The sequence below is a fragment of the Globicephala melas genome, chromosome 7 (assembly GCF_963455315.2).
Source record: "Globicephala melas chromosome 7, mGloMel1.2, whole genome shotgun sequence".
Classification (NCBI taxonomy): Eukaryota; Metazoa; Chordata; class Mammalia; order Artiodactyla; family Delphinidae; genus Globicephala; species Globicephala melas.
In genome coordinates, this window is record NC_083320.1 from 70090412 (window position 1) to 70116016 (window position 25605).

General features: G+C 36.8%; 1 protein-coding gene across 8 annotated transcripts in view; it reads right to left on the bottom strand.

The window, feature by feature from the left end:
* The window catches only part of TANK (TRAF family member associated NFKB activator), an 87893-nt gene that overhangs the window by 35685 nt on the left and 26603 nt on the right, over positions 1-25605 (bottom strand). For 7 of the 8 annotated variants that reach the window (XR_011377586.1, XM_070045968.1, XM_070045966.1 and 4 more), the window contains exon 2: positions 18304-18451. Coding sequence is in view for 7 of the 8 variants with exons in the window: in XM_060302363.2 (XP_060158346.1) it covers positions 18304-18451 (148 nt within the window). In the remaining variant the exon portion in view is untranslated. Of the gene's footprint in view, positions 1-18303; positions 18452-22762; positions 22889-25605 lie in introns of those variants that run through there. The other variant, XM_070045967.1, reaches the window with a different exon arrangement.

A 25605-nucleotide genomic window follows, 5' to 3' on the forward strand; every position in this document is an offset into this window, starting at 1 on the left:
AGTACATTCCAGCACTACCAAAGACCCAACAAAACAGAAAAATCACTAACAACCACATTGAAAACGTACAACAGCAATGTCTTGTCAACACTTCTGTACAGAGCACAGACATGACAGCTAAAACAGACAGAAGAGAAGATGCTTTTGACAGCCAGTGTGTGTGAATGATTCTTTGAGTCAGATGGCAGCAACAAGTTACCAACTAGGAGATCTGCATGACAACTAACCATCCATCTGTATCAAACACCATCTGGCCGAGATGACTCTGGCTTCTGTGTATTTGACACTGCTTCCAGTTCCAAAGACTAGCAAAACAAGTGGTCTATCAGCATCTAAAGAGGTAAACAGGTACTTAGGTACTTGGTGCCAGAATGTACTTTGTATTCTTTCTCAGTGTTCAAAAGCAAAACTTAAAACAATGGTGATTAAATACAGTACACATCTTGAATTTACTAAAAATGGTTGTCCATACATACTCTCGACTATCATAAATAAAGCAAAAAGCTTATCTTAAGAAATGTCCCTTTATCCAGGCAAAATTTCAATCCATCTTCAAAACTAAGGCAGCATATTCTCTATAATTTTGGACATACAGCTGCTCAAGTTTTCATGGGTTTCATAAATATTAATATAGAGTTCTATAAATTGAATTTTTTCCTACTGCTGATACTGAAAATTCTCATTTTTCATAGTTTCCAAAGCACGTATTTCCTAAATGGGAAAAAAAGTTCAAGTGTCCTTAAGTCATCCATAATTCTCTAAATAGGTCAAACATTATCTCTTCTCATCCTCAAGAACTAATCCCAATATTCTGAGACATACCATTCTTTTCCTCTAAGTATAGAAAGAATAAAAATTTTAGTAAATATTGAATGGATTAAAAGAAAAAGCCTTGGTTTAAAAACCTTTCAAACTGTTCCAAGATTAACAAAGAGGACAAAAGCTTTATTGAAGGATTTGCTTGGCTACCACAAAAGCTCTCAATAGGGAGCTCCACAGTTCATGAAGGAAGATAATTAAATATTAATTATTCCAATACATAACACTTCAGACACAAACTAATTGTCTTATCTTGAAACTTTGGTAAACTAAAAACCAACTTCAATTTTAGGTTAAAAAAAAAAGAGACGGTATAGGATTAAAAACTCGGAGATATGGTTTACACGGCTCATTGCTAAACCATTCTCTGCTATATTCTCCTATAACTAAGAAGTTATAAACCCTGCCCTCTCCCACCTTCCTGATACCAAGACTCACCTGGGAGATCTGCAATTTGACAGATCAGATTATCAATCTGATTATCTACTATTAAGTGACAGTGCTGTCACCAATTTCTCTGCATGCCAAATGGTAAACTATTTTTATTTTACAATATTGCATTTTGGTCCTGATTAATTTATTCAGCTTCTTTGAGCCTTGGTTTCTTTCATTTTGAAATGAAAATAATATTTACTTACAGGATTGAAGGAGATTGCTTATTATGGTACATAATAAGCTCTTTGCAAACATTAGTTACTTTCCTGTAATAATGAACAACGTTTCCACATAATATCTATTACTATAGCATGTAGTGCATATGTCCATTAACTAAAGCTCTGATTATCACCGTACATAGGCAATTTGTCACCAGACTTACCACACAACCACCCCATGCTCTAAGCCAGTTTCTCAGTCCTTCTAGTTCACTGTAATCTAGGACTCAGAAGCTTCTCTTCAAGAAATCAGTGTGGTATCTCCATTGAATCAAAAACATTCTGTCAAGCAAAAAAACAAACTCTGGTTGTTCAAAGTTTACAAAGAGACAAAATAGGCTCAGAAATGATTAAGAAACAAAATTGTCATTAAAAACTACAAAAGTAGCACGTTTGTTGAAAACAATGCAAAAAACAACAAAATGTCCACCATTACCACCATAACAAAACCCCAGATACATACAAAGTAAAAGTGACAGTCTCTTCCTTTACTTTGCTCTCCTTTCCTCCTCAGAGGTAATTACTACTGACACTTGGGCATTTGCCCTTTCAAAACTTCCGTGTACATGTGTATGTATCTTTTTTTAAAAATGTGAACTGTTTTGCAACCAAATTTTTCATCAACACATCATCATCATATGATCATTTCACTGACTACTATGCTCCAGAAATTAGAGAGCTTTATTTTCTCTATCTCACTTAATCCTTAAACTAACCTTCTGAGATTATTTCCCACATGTTATAGATGAGAAAACTGAGGCACAAAGAGTTACAAAATAACCTGCTCAAGGTTTCTCAGTAGGTAGTAGAGCTGGGATTTGAATACAGGTTTGCCTGACCACAATGCCCAAGACCCTAAATAAGCACCATGGCTAGACTCATGTGAGTCTATCTAGCTCTACCAAGGTCCTCTTTTTGCTATATATTCTCCCTTCGGGCAATCTCATTCCCAGTGGTTGGTTATTTCCCAGACTTTCAAATTCTCCTTCTAGCAGAACCCTCCTTTGAACTCTATATCTATGTGGTCAAGTGCTCCTGAAAAAGCATTTCAAATTTTACTTACTCAAATCCGATGATCTCCTCCCTCCAACTAACAAACCCCTCAAACCCCCCGCAACCCCACCAAATCGGTCCTTTTCTAGCATTCCTTCTCTCAATACATGGCACCGCTATTTATCCAGAAAGCTACAACCATCCTTGACCTTTCCTCGTTCTATTGCCAATCCACCACCAAGTGTCAATTTTAATCTTAAATACTCTCAAATCTATCCACTTGTTCATTTCCAATGTAGACATAACAGTTCAAGCATCCAACATTAATGAACTACTGCAACAGCCTAACTGCTCTTCTTAAATCTATCAGCCAATCCACTCTCTACACTGTAGCCATAGTGTTCTTTGCAAAATGTAAATCTAATCATAAGACCCACTCTTTCCTCCTCCCACCCCTCCCCCCAAAAAACCTTAAATGGCTCCCTACTGATTATAGAATAAAAACCCAAAAATCTTCAATATGGCCTCTAAAACTCTACAAAGTCTTGCCCTTGACTCTTCTCATTGCATTATTTCCCTTATACTTTCAGTTCTTTAGGCCAATGGGGCTTGTACCTGGAAAGCCCCCCAACCTTGTCCTTCCACAATCACTTCATAAAAATTGTCTTCTCTAAATTAGGTCAAATCCCTAACAGACATTTTAAAAGCAGTTTACTTTTCTTCCTAATACTTATCAGAGTTTGAAACTTTACATTCACAGGATTGTTTGACTAGTCTCTGCTTAACTAGTCTGTGCCACCATTTCATGAAGCAGGGAGCATTTCTGCTGCTCATTGTAGACCCAGTAACTTAGAGCAGTTCCTGATACAATACATTGAGTAGGTGCTCAAAATAATCTTTGAATGGGTATCATAATTTAAATATTCCTAATTATTAATGAATCTTCTTGAATATATATCCTAGCATACCTGCCTAAAAGTTTTAACAAGACATATTTCTGAAAATTAAGCCCTGGAACAAAGGATACAAACATTTTAAATTCTAATAGGTGGAAAACAAGTTTATGGCAAAGTACTCACAATGTACAATAGAAGAAATAAGGCTTCGATCAGAAAGAGCCAGAAGCACCTTTATTCTAATACCAGTAGCTTCAGTAGAAAAAAAAAAAAGAGTGAACTACTTTATTCCTACCGACACTTTACACCAAGATAAATGTTTTGAGGAGCAAAGAAAGGTAAAAAGGAAGAGTAGTAAACAATAATGAGGCCATTCACATCTTAAGTGAAAGTAAAGGCATTTTAAAATAAAGTAGTACATAAAATAAAGGCATGTTACGCCTTTATGCATTCCTTTAAAACATGTTTTACAAGCTTTTATGGGTAACATAAGCCTTGAGAGTTTACATTTCACATGGGTCAAGACTAGCTCTAGAATAAAGCAATCTGACAGCATAATCCTTATGGCTTTACATTTATTGTCAGAAAAACATTTAGAACTGTAATTTATGATAAAAAGACAGCATAAATTTAGTCTTATTTGAGGTTTTCACCTTATACCCACTGGTTAGTCAATAAGGCTCTTTGCTTAGCACACAGGATGATTTGAAATATTTTATATCCTTCAACTTACTTATCAGTACAAAGAAAAAGCAGTTTATAGCACAGCATCTGAACTATTTTAGAATTAAGAAAATTTCATCCTTTGTATACAAGTTATTGTAGATATTTCTCTTTTAATCAAGAACTGGGCAAGAAGAGACAAATACTTCTTTTCTCAACAAGAAGATATTTTCTGATTACATAATACAAAGGCTCTGGGGACAAGCAGATCAAACGCAGGAAGTTTTCTGTAACTTAATCATTTATGAATATGGTAATCTGACTTTCAAATTGGCAATCAGTTTTTAAATTTTCAGATGTTTTTATTACTTTATTAAGATTCTTCTCTTGGTCAAAGAAACAATAGAGGGTACTTACATCTTTTAAAAATATATTTGGTTTCTCCCACAGGACAGTGGCAGAAATGAGTGATAAGCAACTTGGTATAATAAAACTGATTTAATATTTAATTCCACACTGTGGAATCTTGTGATATTTGAAACTCCCTAGGCAACTTAACTAGTCAGTCACAAGATATGGCAAAGACTGCTAATTATTACCACATACGCATTCTCATTCTTTCTTTTAGTAATATAGACTTTTTTTGTGTGGCTTCTCCCGTTGCAGAGCACAGGCTACAGACGCACAGGCTCAGCAGCCATGGCTCATGGGCCCAGCCGCTCTGCGGTATGTGGGATCTTCCCGGACTGGGGCACGAACCTGTGTCCCCTGCATCGGCAGGCGGACTCTCAACCACTGTGCCACCAGGGAAGCCCAGTAATATAGACCTTTAAGTGAGCACATGATCATCCAGCTAGAGAATATATTTACTGGCCTTCCCCACTACTAGGTGTGACCATGTAACTAAGTTCTGGCTAACGGGGTATGAACAGAAGTGACCTGTGCAAATTCTGGATTACATCATTAAAAGGAAGTTGTTTGCTCTTCCCCACTTCTCTCTCTTCTTACTGGCAGGGAAATGATAACAAGTAGAGCAGCCACTGTGACTCCAGAGAGGGAAACTGTAATTTAGGGGTGAATGAGCTGCCTAACTAGCCCTGGCTACTCACTTCTGGACTGTTACATGGGAGAGAAATAAACTTCTACCTTATTTAAGCATGGTATTTCCTGATCTCTTTGTAACAATAGCTTATTCTATCTGCACAAAATTCAGAGGCCAAGCCAACTCTATCACTGCCTTATATAATAATCTCTTCTCTTATCCTTCAAGCACATTAAAAGTTGTTTATGTCAGGGGCTACCGTGATTAAAATATTCCTCTACTTTGCAACAGTCAGAAGACCTTTTAGTCTGGGTATACCTAAGTGCTTATACAAAGCAAGAAACAGAATAAGCCATATTAGACTGTGAATCCTTTAAAAGGTACATTTTATGTTTTATGTATCTTTGAATCCCTAGCATTTATTATGTTCCTGGAACATCATAAATTATTTGTAGGATGAATAAAAGAAATATGAATGGCAAACTTTATACTCTAGGCTCTCTTAGTAAGAGATGTATAAATCACAAAGTAAGGATTTATCCAAGGATAGGGAAGATTATATTTGGTTATTTATAGCAATGGGAAGAAAACGGTTTGAAAACCTGGAATGGGCTGTGATTTAACTAGGTTAGTATAATGAATATGGACTTTTGAGTCAGATAAACTGTTTCAGTATAGATTCTGCCACTTATGTTAAAAAATTAACTTATTTCTGAGAGTGTCAGTTTCTTCATTTGAAAACGGGGCTAACAATGCCAACTTTGTAGGGCTGGGAGTATTTACATATAAAGTATGTGACTCTTGTAAAATATACTCATTCATAAAAAGTTAATTCTCCTTTCTGCTTTCTGAAGTAATATGAATTTAAGGATTGAAGGAGGGAAAAGGATAAAATTGGTTCAGTATTTTCTGGGATTACCTGCCATTTTAATATGGTCTAGAATAAAGGCTAAACTGTAAGGAAGAGCTAAAAATAGTCATGTTTTCTTACAGACTAGAGGTTCTAAGACAAACAATTTAATGTCATGGTGGTAGGAGTGCCTAGATGTAACAATGGAAAATTTGGTATAGAGAAGAACACCTCTTAGGGGCCAGGGAAAGTAAATATACTTGACGATCAATAGTAGGATATTAGTAGCCGTATGAAGGATCATCCTGTGAAATTTAACTGAGGTAACTTAGGATAAATAAAAGGCAGTATTATTCCACACGGTACCTTATAAAACTCATTACTCTATTAATATGGTATAGGTGGGAAAAAAATAGTGGATATATAAGTTCAGGTCTGACATTCAGTTTAACGTGCCTTCCAAGTGACAATAAGATATATGAGTCTAGGGCTTCCCTGGTGGCGCAGTGGTTGAGGGTCCGCCTGCCGATGCGGGGGACGCGGGTTCGTGCCCCGGTCCGGGAGGATCCCACATGCCGCGGAGCGGCTGGGCCCGTGAGCCATGGCCGCTGAGCCTGCGCGTCCGGAGCCTGTGCTCCGCAACGGGAGAGGCCACAACGGTGAGAGGCCCGCGTACCACAAAAAAAAAAAAAAAAAAAAAAAAGATATATGAGTCTAGAGCTCAGAGAGTAAATCTGGAGTAGGGAGATAAATTTAAGAGTAACTGTCATAGGTATTTGAAGCCATAGGAGAAGATGAAATAGCTCATACAAGAATATAAAGATGCAAAGAAGGCCTTGAATAAGTCTAATGTTTAGTGACCTGGTAGTAGAGAATAAACCTACAGAGAAGAATGAGGAAATGCAACCCAAAAAGGAATGAGAAAAATCAAATATGGTATCTGAAATGTTAAAGAAAAATAGTGCTTTCAGTAAGAGGTAGTACAAGAAAGATGATCAGTTATTAGATGGAATGAGGTAGTTCTGTATGTGTGAACTTGAAAGACTATGGATGATTTTAGGCAAAGAAGTCATAGACATGAAATCTGTGGTCAAGCAATTTTTTTTTTCAAATCATAGTTCTACTACTTATTAGTGATGTGGTTGTGGGCAAGTTTTTTCACCCTTTTTGTACTTCAGTTTCCTCATATGAAAGATAATTCTTCCTCATAAGAGCTGTAAAATGATTAAATCAGATGACTGTGAAGCACTTTGGCAAACGTAAGCCTCAATAAATCTTAGTGATGATGATGGTGAAGATAAAGATATTTAAAAAAATTTAAAACCTTTTTCAAATTAGCATAACTCCATTTTTGAAAAAACATGATTCACATATTTTGGAAGGATATACATATATTACTAACAATGATTACCTCTGGGAAGTGAGGGAGAGGACCATCACTTTATATTCTGTGTACCTTGGATTATTTGCATTTTTTTCAATAAGCATGTGCTGCTTTTGTAATTTTGGCCAATAGCATTTTAAAAAAATCACTTACCTGCCTTATTTGTCTTTGTCTCCTTTATTGATTTGGAATGCTCAGATGTCTTTGCTTGACAGAATGTTCTTAAATGGATGTAGCACACTGACTTTTCAAAGAGGAGCTTCTGAGTCTTAAACTGCAGTGAACTAGAAGAAATGCTGTGAGAAGAACTGACTTGGAGTATGGACAGCTAAGTGGTAAAAGGCAGGCGAGTCTGTACAAACTGATGAATGACAGGTGAACAGCAATAAAACATAGATAGCAGGAGAATCTAGGCTACACTGATTTTTGTTTTTTGGTAATAGATTTTTTGAAAGTTGTGGTAAAATATATGTAACATAAAATTTGCTATTTTAACCATTTTTAAGTGTACAGTTCTGCGGCATTAAGTACACTTACATTGTTGTGCAACCATCACCACCATCCACCTCCAGAACTTTTTCATCTTCCCCAACTGAAAATCTGTCCTTTGAAACACTAATTCCCCACTCCTTTCCCCCAGCCTCTAGGAACCACCCTACTACTTTCTGTCTCTCTGAATCCAACTAGTCTATCCATTGTATGTATATACCACATTTTGTTTATCTATTCATCCATTGAGGGGCACTTGGGTTGCTTCCACCTTTTGGCCACTAAATAAGGCTGCTATGAACAAGGGCATACAAATATCTCTTTGAATCCCTGCTTTCAGTTCATTTGGGTATGTACCCAGAAGTGGAATTGCTAGATTATATGGTAATCCTATGTTTTGTTTTGAAGAAACATCATTTATTTTCCACAGTGGATACACTATTTTACATTCCCATCAGCAATGTACAAGAGTTCTAATTTCCCCACATCCTCACCAACACTGATTTTTTTTTTTTTTTTTTTTTTTTGCGGTATGCGGGCCTCTCACTGTTGTGGCCTCTCCCGTTGCGGAGCACAGGTTCCGGACACACAGGCCCAGCGGCCATGACTCACGGGCCCAGCCGCTCCGCGGCACGCGGGATCCTCCCGGACCGGGGCATGAACCCGCGTCCCCTGCATCGGCAGGCGGACTCTCAACCACTGCGCCACCAGGGAAGCCCCTTAATTTAATTTTCTGTAATAGCCATCCCAATGGGTACAAAGTGGTGTCTTACTGTGGTTTTAACTTGCATTTCCCTAATGATGTCGAGCATCTTTTCATGTGCTTATTGGTCATTTGTGTAACTTCTTTGGAGAATGTCTATTCAAGTCCTTTCCCTATTTTTTTATCAAGTTGTTTTTTGTTGTTGAGAGTAGGAGCTCTTTATATATTCTAAATATCAATCCTTTATCAGATAAATGATTTGCAATTATCTTCGCTCATTCCTTGGGTTGCCTTTCACTCTGTTGATAGCGTCCTTTGATGCACAAAAGTTTTTATTTTGATAAGTCCAACTTACCTAATTTTTCTTTTGTTGTCTGTGTTTTTGGTGTCATATCTAAGAAGTCATTGCCAAACCCAATGTCATGAAGCTCTCCCTCTATGATTTCTTCTAAGAGTTTTATAGTAGCTCTCGCATTTAGGTCTTTGATCAGGTTTAAGTTAATCTGTATATGGTGAAAGGTAAGGGTCCAACCCAAGAACACAGACTTTCCCCCATATGTTTCTTCTTTTAATTTTTTTTTCTTCTGGCTGCTCTGTGCAGCTTGCAGGATCTCAGTTCCCCGACCAGGGATTGAACTGGGCCACGGCAGTGAAAGCCTGGAATCCTAACCACTAAGCCACCAGGGAACTCCCTATTCTTTTAATTTCTTTCAGCAACATTTTGTAGTTTTCAGTGTGTAAGTCTGTCGCCTACTTGGTTAAATTTATTGTTAAGTATATTATTCATTTTGATACTATTGTAAATTGAATTTTCTTCATTTCCTTTTCAGTTTGTTTAATGTTAATGATTTCTGAGTGTTGACTTTGTACCCTACAACTTTGCTGAATTTGTTTATTAGTTCTAATAGTTTATTTGATGGAATCTTTCGGGTTTTCTACACACAGGATCAAGTAATCTGGAAACAAATGGAAATAATTTTTCTTCTCCCTTTCCAATTTGGATATTGCTTTTCTTGCCTAATTACTTTGGGTAGGACTTACAGTGCTATGTTGAATAGAAGTAGTGAAAGTGGACATCCTTGTCTTGTTCCTGATCTCAGAGAAAAAGCTTTCAGTCTTTTGCCATGGAGTATTATGTTAGCTGTGGGTTTTTCGTATATGGCCTTTATTATGTTGCAATAATTTCCTTCTAGTCCTAGTTTGTTGAGCGCTTTTATTAAAAAAAAAGGTGTTATTTTATCAACTCTTCTGCATCAATTGAGATGATCCTGTGGTTTTTGTCCCCCTCTTCATTCTGTTAAAGTGGTGTATTACCTTGACTGATTTTTTTTTTTTTTTTTTTTGCGGCACGCGGGCCTCTCACTGCTGTGGCCTCTCCCGTTGTGGAGCACAGGCTCTGGACGTACAGGCTCAGCAGCCATGGCTCAGGGGCCCAGCCACTCCACAGCACGTGGGATCCTCCCGGGCCGGGGCACGAACCCATGTCCCCTGCATCGGCAGGAGGACTCTCAACCACTGTGCCACCAGGGAAGCCCACATTGACTAATTTTGATTACACTGATTGACTTGACCATCCTTGCACTGCAGGAATAAATCGCACTTGGTCAAAGTGTATAATCCTTTTAAAATGCTGTTGAATTTCGTTTGCTAGTATTTTGTTGAGGATTTTTGTATTAATATTCATAAGACATATCAGCCTGTAGTTTTCTTGTAGTGCCTTTGTCTGGCTTTGGGATTAGGGTTGCTGGCTTCATAGAACTGAGTTAGGAAAGTGTTCCATCTTGATCAATATTTTGGAAGAGTGTGGGAAGGACTGGTGTTAATTCTTCTTTGAATGTTTGGTAGAAATCACCAGGGAAGACATTAAGTTCTGGGCTTTCTTTGTTGTAAATTTTTGGTTACTGTTTCAACCTCTTTACTAGATATAGGTCTATTCAGATTTTCTATTTCTCCATGTTCCAGTCTTGGTAGGTTGTGTGTTTCTAGGAATTTGTCGATTTTATCTAGGTTATCCAATTTGGTAGTATTGTCCCCTCTTTCATTTCTGATTTTAGTTATTTGAGTCTTCTTTTTCTTAATCAATTTGGCTAAAGATTTGTCAAGTTTGTTGATCTTTTAGAAGAACCAATTCTTGGTTTCATTGGCTTTATTAGTTTCTAGTCTCTATTTTGTTTATCATTGCTCTAATCTTCACTATTTCCTTCTTTCTGGTAGCTCTGGGTTTATTTTGTTCTTTTTTTAATTTCTTAAGGTGTAAAGTTAGGTTACCGATTTGTGATCTTTCTTCACCCTTTCAGCACGCTTTCACTGCATCCCATAAGTTTTGGTATGTTGTGCTTTCATTTTCATTTGTCTCCAAGATATTTTCTAATTTCCCTTATGATTTTTTTTCTGACCCATTGGTTATTTAAGAGTGTGTTATTTAATTTCCACATACTTGTGAATTTCTTAGTTTTCCTTCTGCCATTGATTTCTAGTTTCATTCCACTGTGATTAGAAAAGACACTTTGTATGATTTCAATCTTTTTAAATTTATGGTGTCTTTTTAATGGCTTAAAATATGGTCTTAGAGAATGTTTCATGTAAACTTGAAAAACATGTGAATTCTGCTACTGCTGGGTGGACTATTCTGTATATGTCTGCTATTTCCAATTGGTCCATGATGTTGCTCAAGTCTTCTATTTCCTTATTGATCATCTTTGTCTGGTTGTTCTATCCATTAATGGAAGTGTTGAAAGTGAGATATTGAAGCTGCCTACTGTTACTGTAGAGTCATCTATTTCTTCCCTTAAATACTATAAATGTTTGCTTCGTATATTTTTGAGTTTTGATGTTCAGTGCATATATATTTATAACTGTCATATCTTCTTGATACCGTCCTTTTATCACTATGTAATGTCCCTCCTTTTTTTTGTAACAATTTTTGACATAAAGTCTACTTTGTCTGATATTAGTATAGCCACACTTGCTCTCTTTTGGTTACTATTTGCACGGAGTCTTTTCCCATCCTTTCATTTTCAATCTATGCATGTTTTAAAATCTAAAGTGAGTCTTATAGACAGCACATAGTGGAATCCAGTTTTTTTATCCATTATGCTAATCTATGTCTTTTGAGTAGGGTGGGACCATTTATACTTAAAGTAATTACCCATAGGGAAGTACTTACTTTTGTCATTTTGTTCTTTATTTTTTGTATGTCTTATAGCATTTTGTTCCTCATTTATTCTGCTACTGCCTTCCTCTGTATTTAGTTGGTTTTTTGTAGTGACACACTTTGATTCTCTTCTCCTTTCCTTTTGTGAATATTTTATATTTTCTTTGTGGTTATCACTGAGATTACATATAATATCCTGAAGTTATGACAATCTATCTCAAATCGACAACAACTTAACTTCAGCTGCATACAAAAACCTTATGCCTTTATAGCTCTGCCCCCCACTTTGCTATTAATGTCACAAATTTTACCTTTATATACTGTGTACCCATTAATATAGACTTAAAATTATTTTTTATACATTTGTCTTTTAAATCCTGTAGAAAATAAAAGTCAGAGTTACAAACCAAAATTATAATAATACTGATTTTTATATTTGTCTATGTATTTACCTTTCCCAGAGGACTTTATATTTTTACTTGGCTTCAAGTTACTCTCTAGCACTCTTTCACTTCAACTTGGACATTCCTTAGCAGTTCTTGTAAGTCAGGTCTAGGGGTAATGAACTCCTTCCACTTTTGTGTGTCTGGGAATATTTTAATTTCTCCCTCATTTCTGAAGGACAGTTTTGCCAGATATAAAATTCTTGGTTAACAGTTTTTTTTCTTCAATACTTTAAATACATCATCCCATTGTCTTCTGGTCTGCAAGGTTTTTGCTGAGAAATCCACTGACAGCCTAATTGTGGCTCCCTTGTACATGATGAGTCACTTTCCTCCTGCTGCTTTCCAGATTCTACCTTTGTGTTTCAACAGTTTGATTATAATTTGTCTTGATGTACGACTCTTGGATTTATCCTACATGAAGTGTGTTGAGCTTCCTGGATTTGTATATCCATGTTATTCCTCAAACTTGAGAAGTTTTATTATTTATTCAAATAATCTATTTCTTCAAAAGAATTTCTCTCTTCTCCTTCTCCCTTGATGCATATATTGCTGCACTTGATAGTGTCCTATAAGTCCCTTAGGTTCTGTTAACTTTTCTTTCATTTTTCTTTTTGTACCTCAGGCTCCATTTTTTCAAATGACCTGTCTTTAAGTTCACTGATTATGTACTCTGCCTGTTCAAGTGTATTCTTGAACCCCTCTAGTAAAATTTTTATTTTGTTCATATTATTGCTTTCCCGATTTCCTTTAGTTCTTTGAGTCTGGCTTCATTTAGCTCTTTGAGCATATTTACAACAGTTATTTTAAAGTCTTTGTCTATTAAGTCTGATGCATGTTTTCTTCAGGAGCTGTTTCTGGAAATTTATTTTGTTCTTTTGAAAGGGCCATGTTACTTCCCTGGTGGTCCAGTGGTTAAGAATGTGCATTTCAGCAAGCCTGGCATCTCACATTAAAATGGGAATAATTATGTTGTCTCTTGAGGATACAGATGCCTCTGTAACCCCCTCATATGAAGCTGTCTAGTGTCATATCAAACCACAGGGGTTGGGTGATGGAGTTAGATGTGGGAGAACAAAAAGATAAGTATGATCTTGCTTCATTACTGCCACTTCTGGGCCATTACTCATTTAAACTTAAGCAAAAGACCATTCACAAGGCATTCAATTATACCAGTCTCTCCTCAAAACAGTTATCTTCCAAGATACTAGTCATTTCCTCACATTCAAGAATTTTTGCTCTTCCTTTCACAACAGTCTCTCTAAATGCTCCTAAAACTACCACCATTCTAGGAGAATTGCTCTAGTCTTAGAGTTTCTTGAATTCCTCAATCTCATTCCAGCTACCCACTTTTATGACTCATTATGAAGACAGAAGATCCTAAACATTAATATTTACTCATTGACAATAACCTATCCTTTGAACTCTCACATTCTTCTACTCCCTCTATATCTGTTCTCTCACTTCATGAACACTTCAGCCATAAACCCTCTTTTTGTTCTTAGTCTGTTAGATTCCTCCTAGATTAGCTTTTTTCTGATTTTAGCTTATATCGCAAAGCACATAATTTCAATTGCTTTAGTATGCACTTTCTGGCCACCTAACCAGAAATTCTTCTACTCTTAACTCTACAATCTCTTAATCCTGGATTTGGCCACCCACTTGTTCTACTTCTATATCAAGAAACTTGATGAAAAAATAACCAGCAAACATGGATTGACACCACCAAAAATTCATGGTGAAGGCTGGATGCAAAATTTTTCTTCTTTCTTTTCTTAACTGAAGCTTTCAAGTCTTTATTACCACTTTCAGAATATTCTAAAATCATTTCACTCAGTAGATGACCTTATCTTGTATTTCACAGGAAAAAAATGGACTCTCATATGATAACCCTACTATTTTTTGTTTATTTGATTTTTTTAAATTGAATGAATTTGACATGTAACATTTTGTAAGTTTAAGGTGTACAGTGTGTTACTTTGATACATTTATATATTGTAATAGGATTGTTGTAGTCATATTTATCACATTAAATAATTATAGTACAATATTATTATCTATATTTGTCATACCGTACATTGGATCTCTAGCTTTACTACTTGTTACAAATTTAAACACCGTCAGTCTTATCTGCCCCCCTCCAATTCCTTAGTAACCACCATTTTACTCTCTGTTTTTTACAGGTTTGACTTTTTTTGGATTCCAGATATAAGTGATTCATGATAACCCTTTTAACTTCCTGCCACCTCCACCCCTTATCTGCAAACTTATTTTCACTTGCAGCTATTTCTCTCTCTTGTTCCCTCCAATTCTTAGAGGAATGGGTGTTTCTCCTCTGTTCGTAGTAAATTCCTTAACCTATTTCTGAATCTCCAGCAACCCAACTGGTTTTCCTTATTTTCTCCCTCTTACCCTCCTGTCCTTCATATATTCCTTCACCCCATACATATAACTCAGAAATGTTATAAACATTCAAGGCTATGATGAAATCTGTTGTTCTACAACCTATATCTAGAAACTCCAATTCAGAACTCTACCTAGGCTTTTAGGTCCATATTTGCAACCATCCATTGGACATTTTCACCTGCATGTCCCATAGGTAACCAAACCTAATAACTAAAATCTAATTATACATCTTATTTCCCAACCCCTTAAATCTGAACCTTCTTCTCCATTCTTGGTTTCAGTTCATCAGCACCACTATTAATCCAGTCTTCTCTTCCAGATACATGGGTATCATCTTAGAATCTAAGCCATCACCCTCAGAAGTGGCCTACATTCATATGCCACCTGCTTTTCATTCTATCTCCTAAATAAATCTTAGATTTATTCCCAAATTTATTCCCAATGCTTAATTTAAGTCCTCATTTTGATCGCTTGAAATGATTGCATTCATTCTTTCTTTTGTAAATTGAAGCATATGTACATATGTATTTAATATATGTATATTAATAGAAATATATATATATATTAAAATGCAACTTGATTTGCCACTTATTTTTATATTCCTGGATCTTAGACCATTGCTTAGCATCAATGTATGTTTGTTGAGTGAATTCTCTATCCTATTTATCCCCTATCCCACTGTCAGGAAGACCCTTCTAAAGCATATATTAAATCCTTCAATAAATTTTGAATGAATAAGAATACGTACAAACTACATAATCATAGTCATAGAGATAGGGCTCTAATCTACCTTCACAGCTTCTTTTCCTATACTGCCCTATAGTTCCTTCTGGAGCCATAGGATCACCTTATGGTACATAAAACATACCATACATTCCTCACTTCCAAGATTTTATTATATAATATTCTCTCTCTGCTTGCAGGATCCGTCTTCCCTAATTTACCCAACTCCTCCTAATCTTAGCTAAAGGGTTGGGCTTAGTAGTGGGCTTATGACCTGATCCTTCCAGACTGAGATAGATGCCTCTTCTCTGTGCTCACATATTATCCTGTACAGATCTCTACTGTAGCACTTAGTATGCTATGGTAATAACTTGATCTTCCTTTTTTACTTATTGAAAGTTCCTTAAGGACATAAACTATATTTTATTTCAGTATTCTTAGAACCTCATTAAGGACCCAGTACACAGCAGACACTCAATAATGTTTCTTAAATAAATCAAAATATTTAGAGTTTAACATATAAGAATATATAGTATATATTTTTTCTTCCCCTGTTCTTGAGAAATGTAAAAAAATATTTCCCTTTCCCCTCTTTAAGATAATTGCTGCTGTGAGTGAAAGTTTCTTCCATGGCAGATAAGAGATTAAATTACAAAAGTTTTCAATTGCTTACCACTGGCCAGTGCAGAAAGAAGAGGAGACAGAGAAACTCCTGTGTCTGCCTTAACCCAAGAATATCTCAATATTCCTTTTCCCTAATTCTGTGTTTCCTAACTTTCCTAGAGCAAGTACAGTATTGCTGAAGTTTCTTAATGAACCTAATGGGAAAATAAGAAGAATAAAAGCTGGGAGTTTTTGTTTTGTTTTTTAAAAAGTGATTATGCCTTATACATAAACTGGAAAGGAAAAGAAATCCAAACTTCATTTCAATAATTGAGAAAGGGCTTCCCTGGTGGCGCAGTGGTTGAGAGTCTGCCTGCTGATGAAGGTAACACGGGTTCTTGCCCCGGTCTGGGAAGATCCCACATGCCGCGGAGCGGCTGGGTCTGTGAGCCATGGCTGCTGAGCCTGCGCGTCCGGAGCCTGTGCTCCGCAACGGGAGAGGCCACAACAGTGAGAGGCCCGCGTACCGCAAAAAAAAAAAAAAATTGAGAAAGTGCCTGTCATTATCCCATCTCTGTTTCTCTTGTGCACCCCTAATGAAGACATCTAGCCCATTAAGTTTACCTATATAACTGTGAGTATTCTTTAGTAAATCAAAAGGAGAATCACAAAGAATAATGATAATTTCTGAGGAATGCAGTGAAGTATGTATAACAGCTAGTTTTATAGTAGATGTATCAAATGGAAAGGAGGAAGGGAATTGTGTAGTTCCTATATTTATGGAAGAAACTAAGAACCGCATGGCTAGCATATTTCTTAGACTTCAGAATTCCACAGGCTAGTAAATTTTTTTTTTTAATTGAGGGAACCAACATAAGATCCTCCACTTTCAACTGCCCGTGCAGGAATAATTTAACATAGCAGGCCTTAGGCTGTTTATCTTCAGAAAGGCCTATTTGCAAGGCTGGCCCTTCACAGCATCTGGGAACTTGATTTTTGAAAACGTTTAAGTGATAAGATTCTAAATGCTGTGCCAGCCTACTTAGACTGTACCATGAGATTTATGGTGAATAACTACTTTCCTTCCGAGAATTTGAAATTTTGGTTGACAGAGGGTGCCTATGTAACCAGCCCTTAAAAAAAACCCAAGCTCTTGAGTCTCAAATGGAGTTCCCCATGCCAAAACACTGCAAGTGTGTTGAGTGAATTTTTGAAGCTGGAGACGGTGCACTCTGTGTGACCTCTCACAGGAGGGAAAGAGCGTAGGAAGCCTGCACACAGATTCCTCTAGACTCCACCTGATGTCTTTTTCCATTAGTGATCTGGCTGTGTATCTTTACAATGTCTCTGTAATAAACCTTAGCTCTGAGTATGACAGTATACTAAGTCCTGTGAGTTCTTCTAGAGAATCGCAGAATGTGTGGGTGGCATTGGGGACCCCCAAAACACTAAGTAATGATATTAAACAAGCAAACAAAAAACTCTATGATCATCATTCAATGAATATATATGTTAATAAAATTTTGCTCTTTATTCTGACAGTACAGAAACATGGAAACAATATCAGAATAAAGGACAGAGTTTTAAACGGAATAAATTTAGCATTGTAAGAAGTTCATTACATTATTCTCATTTTGCTGTAGACCAGTGAAAACCTTATAATGGACAAATAACAGACATGTGCCTGGCAACTACCAGACCAAGTAATTTTTGCCTGGGTATACCTTTCTTCCAATTTACTTTCTTTTGAAACTGAAAGCACTAAACAGAAGTTTTATGTGTACAGGAGTAATTTTAAAAAGCTGAACATTCTGGTAAGTCACTAAAGATTTCACTGAAATAGTTGATTTTTAACTGTTACATTTAAAGAATGGAAGACTATTATAAATTAATAACAAATTTAGTTCCAGGATATTTTAAGATTTGTACAGTCCTCGCACCAGCCAAATAACCATGTAAAAAAAAAACACAAAAAGGGCTTCCCTGGTGGCGCAGTGGTTGAGAGTCGGCCTGCCGATGCAGGGGACACGAGTTCGTGCCCTGGTCCGGGAAGATCCCACATGCCATGGAGCGGCTGGGCCCGTGTGCCATGGCTGCTGAGCCTGCGCGTCCGGAGCCTGTGCTCCACAACGGGAGAGGCCACAACAGTGAGAGGCCCGCGTATCGAAAAAAAAAACACAAAAAAATAAAACTAGCTGAGATAATAATACTTCTGACTTTCAGTTTGTCATTTTATTTAAAAATTATTTATGGAAGATAACATTCTTATCTTTCCTCAATACAATCACCTTAAAATGAATTCTTCCCACAGGTCACAATGTTTTTAAAAAAGATAACAAATAAAAATCTCAAATTTCATCCATTAATATATCACTGTGTTTTAGTTCTTCAAGGCACTTTCTAACAATATAATATTTTCCATTGCACAAGACTCAAATTCCATTTACCAGGGTAAATAACTTTCAAAACCAAAACCACATACCTTTTGCTGTAGCTCTTTTACTGCTGAATCTCTATCCATGCATGCCTGTCGAAAGGCTTCATAAGCTTTATTGAGTTGCTCGCCAATGTTTTTATCCATTCCTCTCTGTCCTGTAGCATCACTATAAATGATGGAGTAAATGACAGGTCTGGAAAATAATTGAAAAATTTAGATAGCTATTAAGTTATATAAATCTCACTTTAAAAATGTACCTCAGGGCTTCCCTGGTGGAGCAGTGGTTGAGAGTCCGCCTGCCGATGCAGGGGACACGGGTTCGTGCCCCGGTCCGGGAAGATCCCACATGCCGCAGAGCGGCTGGGCCCGTGAGCCATGGCCGCTGAGCCTGCGTGTCCAGAGCCTGTGCTCCGCAAAGGGAGAGGCCACAACAGTGAGAGGCCCGCGTACCGAAAAAAAAAAAAAATGTACCTCAAAGACAGTTCTATATGGTTTATCATGAACATTATAGCACCAAGTACTATCAAGTTTTATAAAGGCAAAAAAGCCTCATTTAAAATCCTGATCAGATATATTGTGAAACCTTAACTTCTACAATTTTTAAATATTTTTTACTAATGTTTAAGGAGCAATTAGGGTTCCAGTTCATAAAGATCCTACTTTGCACATGGTATTCTAGAAATGCAAGCTAAAAATGGAAAAATATAAAAGGCCATTTGTTATTACTCTTTATTACAGAAATGCACAACAGGATTAGCAATGTGAGAAGGGATTTCTTTTTACTAAATGGACAGTTATTCCCACTTACAAGGTAAATGCTTGCTACACTGAAATTAGAGCAAAATTAAGTAGATAAATGTTTGTGGATGGAGTTCACACTGTTGTTATCACAGAGCAATTAAAATGTGTGAAAATGCTCTTATTTTAGCACAAAATCTAGGAAGAGCTGCCGTTGGACTCTACATTAAAAAAGAAAAATCACATCCCATCAGTCCTACCCCTATGCTCTATTAGTTTGCCAACTTTTTTGCTATTTCTGAACTACAGGTGATTTACTCAGTGGAGGTAATTTATTTTTATCATCTCAACTTGCATAACATCTCTAACGACATTCCCTGACTCTGAGCAGAGGGTCATCTAATGACTGATTCTTCCTGTCAAGCTGTAAAAACCACACCACAGAGCCTTTCTCTTAATCCTCTGAAAGCCAGAGTAGACAAAGTTCTCTATCAGTCATAGGGGATTTTGGGGGTACCAAATTATTTCACTCCCTTATGATTAGAAATCCTTCATAACCGTCTCTAACCTTTTATAACACCTTTATTTTATTGTCAGGTATACATGCTTTAAAAAACTTTCAGTATTTTACATTAAGATGTTCATATAACATAAACTCACCATTCTAAAGTATACACTTCTGTGGTTTTCAGTATATTCACAATGTTGTGTAACCATCACCAATATCTAATCACAGAACATTTTTATCACCTCAGAAAGAAAGCCTGTACCTATTAGCAGTTAGTCCCAATTCACATCTCCCCTCTATCCCCTGACAACCACTAATCTACTTTCTGACTCTATGGATTTGCCTACTTTGGACGTTTGGAGTCATAAAATACATGGCCTTTGTCTCTGGCTTTTTTCATGTAGCATAAAATTTCCAACCTTTATCCATGTTGTAGCATGTAACAGTACTTCATTGCTTTTTATGTCTGAATAATATTTCATTTTATGAATATACTACATTTTGTTTATTCATTTCTCAGTTAATGGACATTTGGGTTGTTTCCACTTTTTGGTTATTTTGAATAAAGCTACAATTTGTGTATACATATCTGTGTGAACATATGTTTTTAATCTCTTAGATATGTGCTTGGGAGCAGAATTCCTGGGTCAGATAACAATTATGTTTAACTTTTTGAGGAACTGCCACAAAAGTTCCAGACGTTTCCACAGAAGCTGTACCATTTTATATTTCCACTAGCAACGTACAAGAGTTCCAATTTCTCCACATCTTCACCAATAATTGTTGTCCATTTTAAAATTATATGCTAGGATCCTAGTGGGTATGAAGTGATACCTCATCACAGTTTTGATGTTGAGCATCTTTACAGTGCTTATTGGCCATTTGTATATCTTCTTTGGAGAAATCTCTAGTCAAGTCCTTTGCCCACTTTTCATATATACATACATATATATATAATTTGTAATATTTTCTCCCATTCTATAGATTATCTTTTCATTTCTTTGATAGTGCCCTTTGACGAAGTTTTTAGTTTGATGAAGTCCAATTTATCTATTTTTTTTTGTTCTTGTGCTTTTCATATCATATCTAAGAAACCACTGCCTAACCCAAGATTACATGGATTTTCACCTGCATTTCCTTTTAGAAATTTTATAATTTTAGCTTTTACAGTTAGATCTTTGATCCATATTGAGTTAATTTGTATAATATGGTATGAGGTAGGGCTCCACATTCATTCCTCTGCATGTGGCTAGCCAGTTGTCCTGGTATCATTTGTTGAAAAGGCTTTTCTTTTCCCACTGAATGCCCTTGGCAGCCTTGTTGAAAATCAGTTTACCATAAATCACAATGCCCTTTTAAATACCTAGGTAATATTTCAATCCCATCAGCCAGTCTTTCATTTTTTTTTTAAATTTATTTATTTATCCATTTTTGGCTGTGTTGGGTCTTCGTTTCTGCGCGAGGGCTTTCTCTAGTTGTGGCAAGCGGAGGCCACCCTTCATCGCGGTGCACGGGCCTCTCACTATCGTGGCCTCTCCTGCTGCGGAGCACAGGCTCCAGACGCGCAGGCTCAGCAGCTGTGGCCCACGGGCCCAGCTGCCCCGTGGCATGTGGGATCCTCCCAGACCAGGGCTCGAACCCGCGTCCCCCGCACCGGCAGGCGGACTCTCAACCACTGCGCCACCAGGGAAGCCCAGTCTTTCATTTTAAGATACTAAATACACTCCTAAGTTATTTTCTAGGCTTGATAAAAACAATTTCAAGGATTTTATTATGGGGATTACAGTGTCTTTACCTTGTGAAGCAATGAAAGAATGATATATTTTTTAGGCACTCCACTTGAAATTTGTTTTTACTGCTACTTCTGATAGATGGAAAAGATGAAATACTGTTAGGATAATTAACATTGCCAGGATCTCTGACATACCGTAGACACTACGGAAACATGAGTAATTAGCATGAACACAAAGCATCACTTCGAGTATTTATTTAGATATTATCATTCAAAAAATTGATTTAGGGTGGCTTAAAAAAAACACAAGATTAAAAATAAGTATATAAGCAGGAAAAGAAAAATAAGGGTAGGTAGCTAAAGGGACTATAGTATACTGTAATATGGTCATGCAGAAATTAGATGATTTAAGTAGCTAAGTGGCTAGGTTGTCTATCACTGTCTTAATAAGCTGCAGATGTCATAACAAATTGTCAATGTAAACCACACCTATATTTATCTGGGACAAACAAGAGGCCTGAATTGGGAACCCATCTAGTTTCTTGTTTTGTTCTATCACTGGCTGACCCTGTGAGCTTAGTTCAGGGCCACTAAATCTTTTGGGACTCAAGTTTCTACCTCTTCAAAACAAAAAGAGATGTCTGGATTCAATTTCTAAGAAACTTCTTTGTTCTACGGTTCTTGAGTCTGTGAATCTAAAAATGCATGTCTGTTCCATCAAGAAGGTGCATTCTTGCTTTTAAAAATGTAAATACAGTACTAAAAACAGCTGCATCATATGCAAGTAAATCATGTGCAGCCTTCATTTCAGTTCCTTGAATTAGATCACACAAATGTCACTAGGAAGAGTTACTGAGTAAATTCCACATGGATGCATCCGATTTCCTGAAATAAGAATGTATGCTGGGGAGATATGATTCAGGTCAATACAACTAAATAAATGATGCATTTAATTCCTTTCTCACAACAAAGAAGAAAATTGGATGTTAGATCAGTGACACTGACCAGAGAAAAAGGAAACAGTCTCTGGGACGCAGTTAATTAAATTGGACAGATTTCAAATATTAACACTCTGAACTTTAAAGCCACTTGTTCCTCTATTTTTTAAAGCATTTGTTAAGTGTAAAATTAATTTCACAATTTAAGAGGCAGTCACAATTCAATTACATTTTGGTATGTCTTCTGCAAAACTTGCCAGGCTCCAGGGAAATGGTTTTATTTACAATAAACATGCTCAAACTCAAATCAAATGGCCACTCTCATCCCCTAAACCCAGGAGGTCCAAGCTAGAGCCAGCTCTGCCTTGGAAACATTCTTCTAGTTATGGCTTCACTCTTTTAAATGTATTTTAAGGAAAGCCTTCCGTGGTAATTTCTTTATTTCTGGTTTGGTTTACTAGTTTCCTCATACCACACAAGGAAAAACTTAACTCACTGATGCCCAAGACAGTATAGCTGGGTGGGCAGAATACAAAGCATCCCACCCCCAGGGTAATCCTGGCTTCAGGATAGTCCTGTCACACCTACCTCTATTCCTCTGACAGAAGTCCCTTTTTTCCTTTGGGTTGTTCCTGTAAGATGGAAAATGGAGGGTGGCAAGTTCCTATTCTGCCTCCCAGGTCCAGCATGTGCTTGCACAGGAAGAAGTACTAAGAAAATCCCTGGGCATCAGGCTGCTTCCTCTTTCATTGATCCTTGGTTCATAACGAAACTGTTCTAGGATAGGAGAATCAGCCTGCATGAGGGCCAATAATTTTATTTTCCCTTGGTAAAATTTCCCAGCTCCAACAAAGCTGTGTCAACTACTAGGGCCAAACTTTGATTTCAATAAAATATATACCATTATGATTCAATTAAATTAGAAAAACTGAAGTAGTTGTTTGCTTAATACATGTAAGGCACTATGTGGGATGCAGCAAGGGGCTTTAGGGATAGTGCCACCTTAATGTTGTGTTCCTTTTACAAAGTTTTTCACCAGCTCTTCATTTCCTGTTACTCGTATTCCAATCTGACTGATAAGGCTCAGAGGAGTTAAATGACCTGCATACAGCTACAAAGCTATAAGCAAGTGACTGGGACTAAATCTTTGAAACTCTTAGTTCAAGGATTGTTTATTAAAGCCAGCTGCAAAGTATTCTCCTAAAATGCCATGATGGATATTTCATTCCATAAAACATTTACTGAGTGCCAACAAAAAACAAAGCCTGGGCTGGCCGCCACTGATGTAGTGAAAACAAAACAGACATGAAACCTATCCTGACGACGGCACCATTAGCTGTAACTTAAAGAATATATATGAGTACCTGGAGATATTTAAAGGCTAGAGTTTGGAAAGGAAAGTGCTCACATCAATTTACAAGGTTTAGGAAAGGCTTTGAGAGGTAGATGGCATTTGACTTGGGTTTTGAATTATGGGTAGGAATGACCTCACCCATTCCTTTTATTTGACTGTCAAATAGCAGTCATCCTTTCTAAAACAGGTTCCTGACAATTATAAAGATGTTTTTTTTGTGCTAGATAATATCCATTCTTCACTAAAACAGCCCAGGATTACACACATTTCTTATGCATTGTTCAGTTTGAATTTCCAGATCAGGACAACTCTGCAAACCTGAGACAATTCTTAAGTATAACAATTATGGTTACTTATAGAAGTGATTAATTAGGCTAGTCCTTGTCCATGATGCTTGAAAAGAAGCAAGGGTAGTAATGGAATACAGGACAAGTCCTATATCTGCTCTGGACCTCGATTTTCCTTGCTTTTAAAGTGAAGGGGTTACAAGACAATCTCCTTCAACTTTATGACTAGACAGCATTTCTAAACAAATACAGAGTATAGAAGCTTTTGCTTGGCAAATATAGTGATTTTTCCTCATAAATGATATCATAGATTTAAAAGTTACAAGCCAGTTGATATGGTAATTCATTTAAAGATAATGAGAAGTATGGAATAAAGTTATGTGGGATGTCCTAGAAGAGACATGATACTGTGAAAATATGTGATATGAAAATACATGATGTAACACTGTGAAAATTAATGACTTTCTTTATTTCATAACAATTATATAGTCCCTCCTAACACTTTACTAGGTAGAATGAAAAAAAAGTACAGGCTTTGAATTCAGATCTCAGATCTGCAGTTTTCTAGCCATTTACTTAGCTTTTCTGAGCATTAGTTTTCTTATACATAGTTTGTAGGTTTATTGTGAAGACTGAGATCATATATGAAGCAATATCTGTTAACTGTTCCTCAATATCCATTCTCTCCTCTTCTAGTATTCCTGATTTTTAGCTGATGTGGTCATGTGACTGTGTTCTGGTCATCGGCAAGTAAGTATAACTTCCAAGACAAGCTCTCTTCTTTTTCCCTTTCCCAGTTGGATGGAATATTGTGGTTAGTCACCCGAAACACTGTGGTGAGGGCAACACTTCCAGGATGGTGGAACAAGGAGATGTGGAACAACAAGAATGACAGGTCCTTGACACTGTGGAACTGCCAGATCAGCTCTGGACATCTTATACTTTGAATTGTAATACGTGAGAGAAATAAAATATCTGTCTTATTTGTTTAAGCCAGTGTCTTTGGGGGTCTCTTAAGAGAGGAGCTGAGCTGTATCCTAACTGGTACAATATTCAAGACTGGTTCAGTGCTGAACACACAGTAGGTTCTCCTTTTTCCATGGGAAAGAGACAAACTCATAGTCTTTGCCTTATAAGCTCTAATTAGAGCTTATAATTTAGTAAGGCAGAAACACATGGAAATGATTAACCATATTAACAGATCAATTATAAATGTGTAAAAATGTATAAGCGTATCTTGATAGGTATCTGGGAAACATAGGTAGAAGCATTTGTAGGAACTGACCCAAAGGCTCACTCAAGATTTGTACATTTCATTGTATTTAAGTTTTATCTCAAAAGAAGAAGAAAAGAAAGAACTGTTAAATAAAGAGTATGAGCAGGAAAAAGGCTCAATAGAAGGAACAATTAACATGAGAGGAACTGTGGAAGGCTTCACAGAGGATCTGACGCTTATACTGGGACCTGAAATATGAGAAGGATTTCAACAAGTAGAGAATGAGAGGGGAAAGAACATTCACTCTGAAGGAGCTGAGGCTCTGAGAAATCACTAGTATAGTGCATTTAGGGACTGGTGGTGAGTATTGTATTTATGAAAGTAAGGTGTATGTACAGACAGGATGGAGAGGTCAGGGTGCTAAGACAGGTGCATAGTCAGGGCCACCATGTGTGATTGTGCTGCACTGAAAGATCCCTATAGGTACCGTTCATGTAGACCATAATTGGAAAGAGTTACACCCTAGAGTTACAGAGTGCACTAACTACATAAACTATACTACACAGCAGATTAG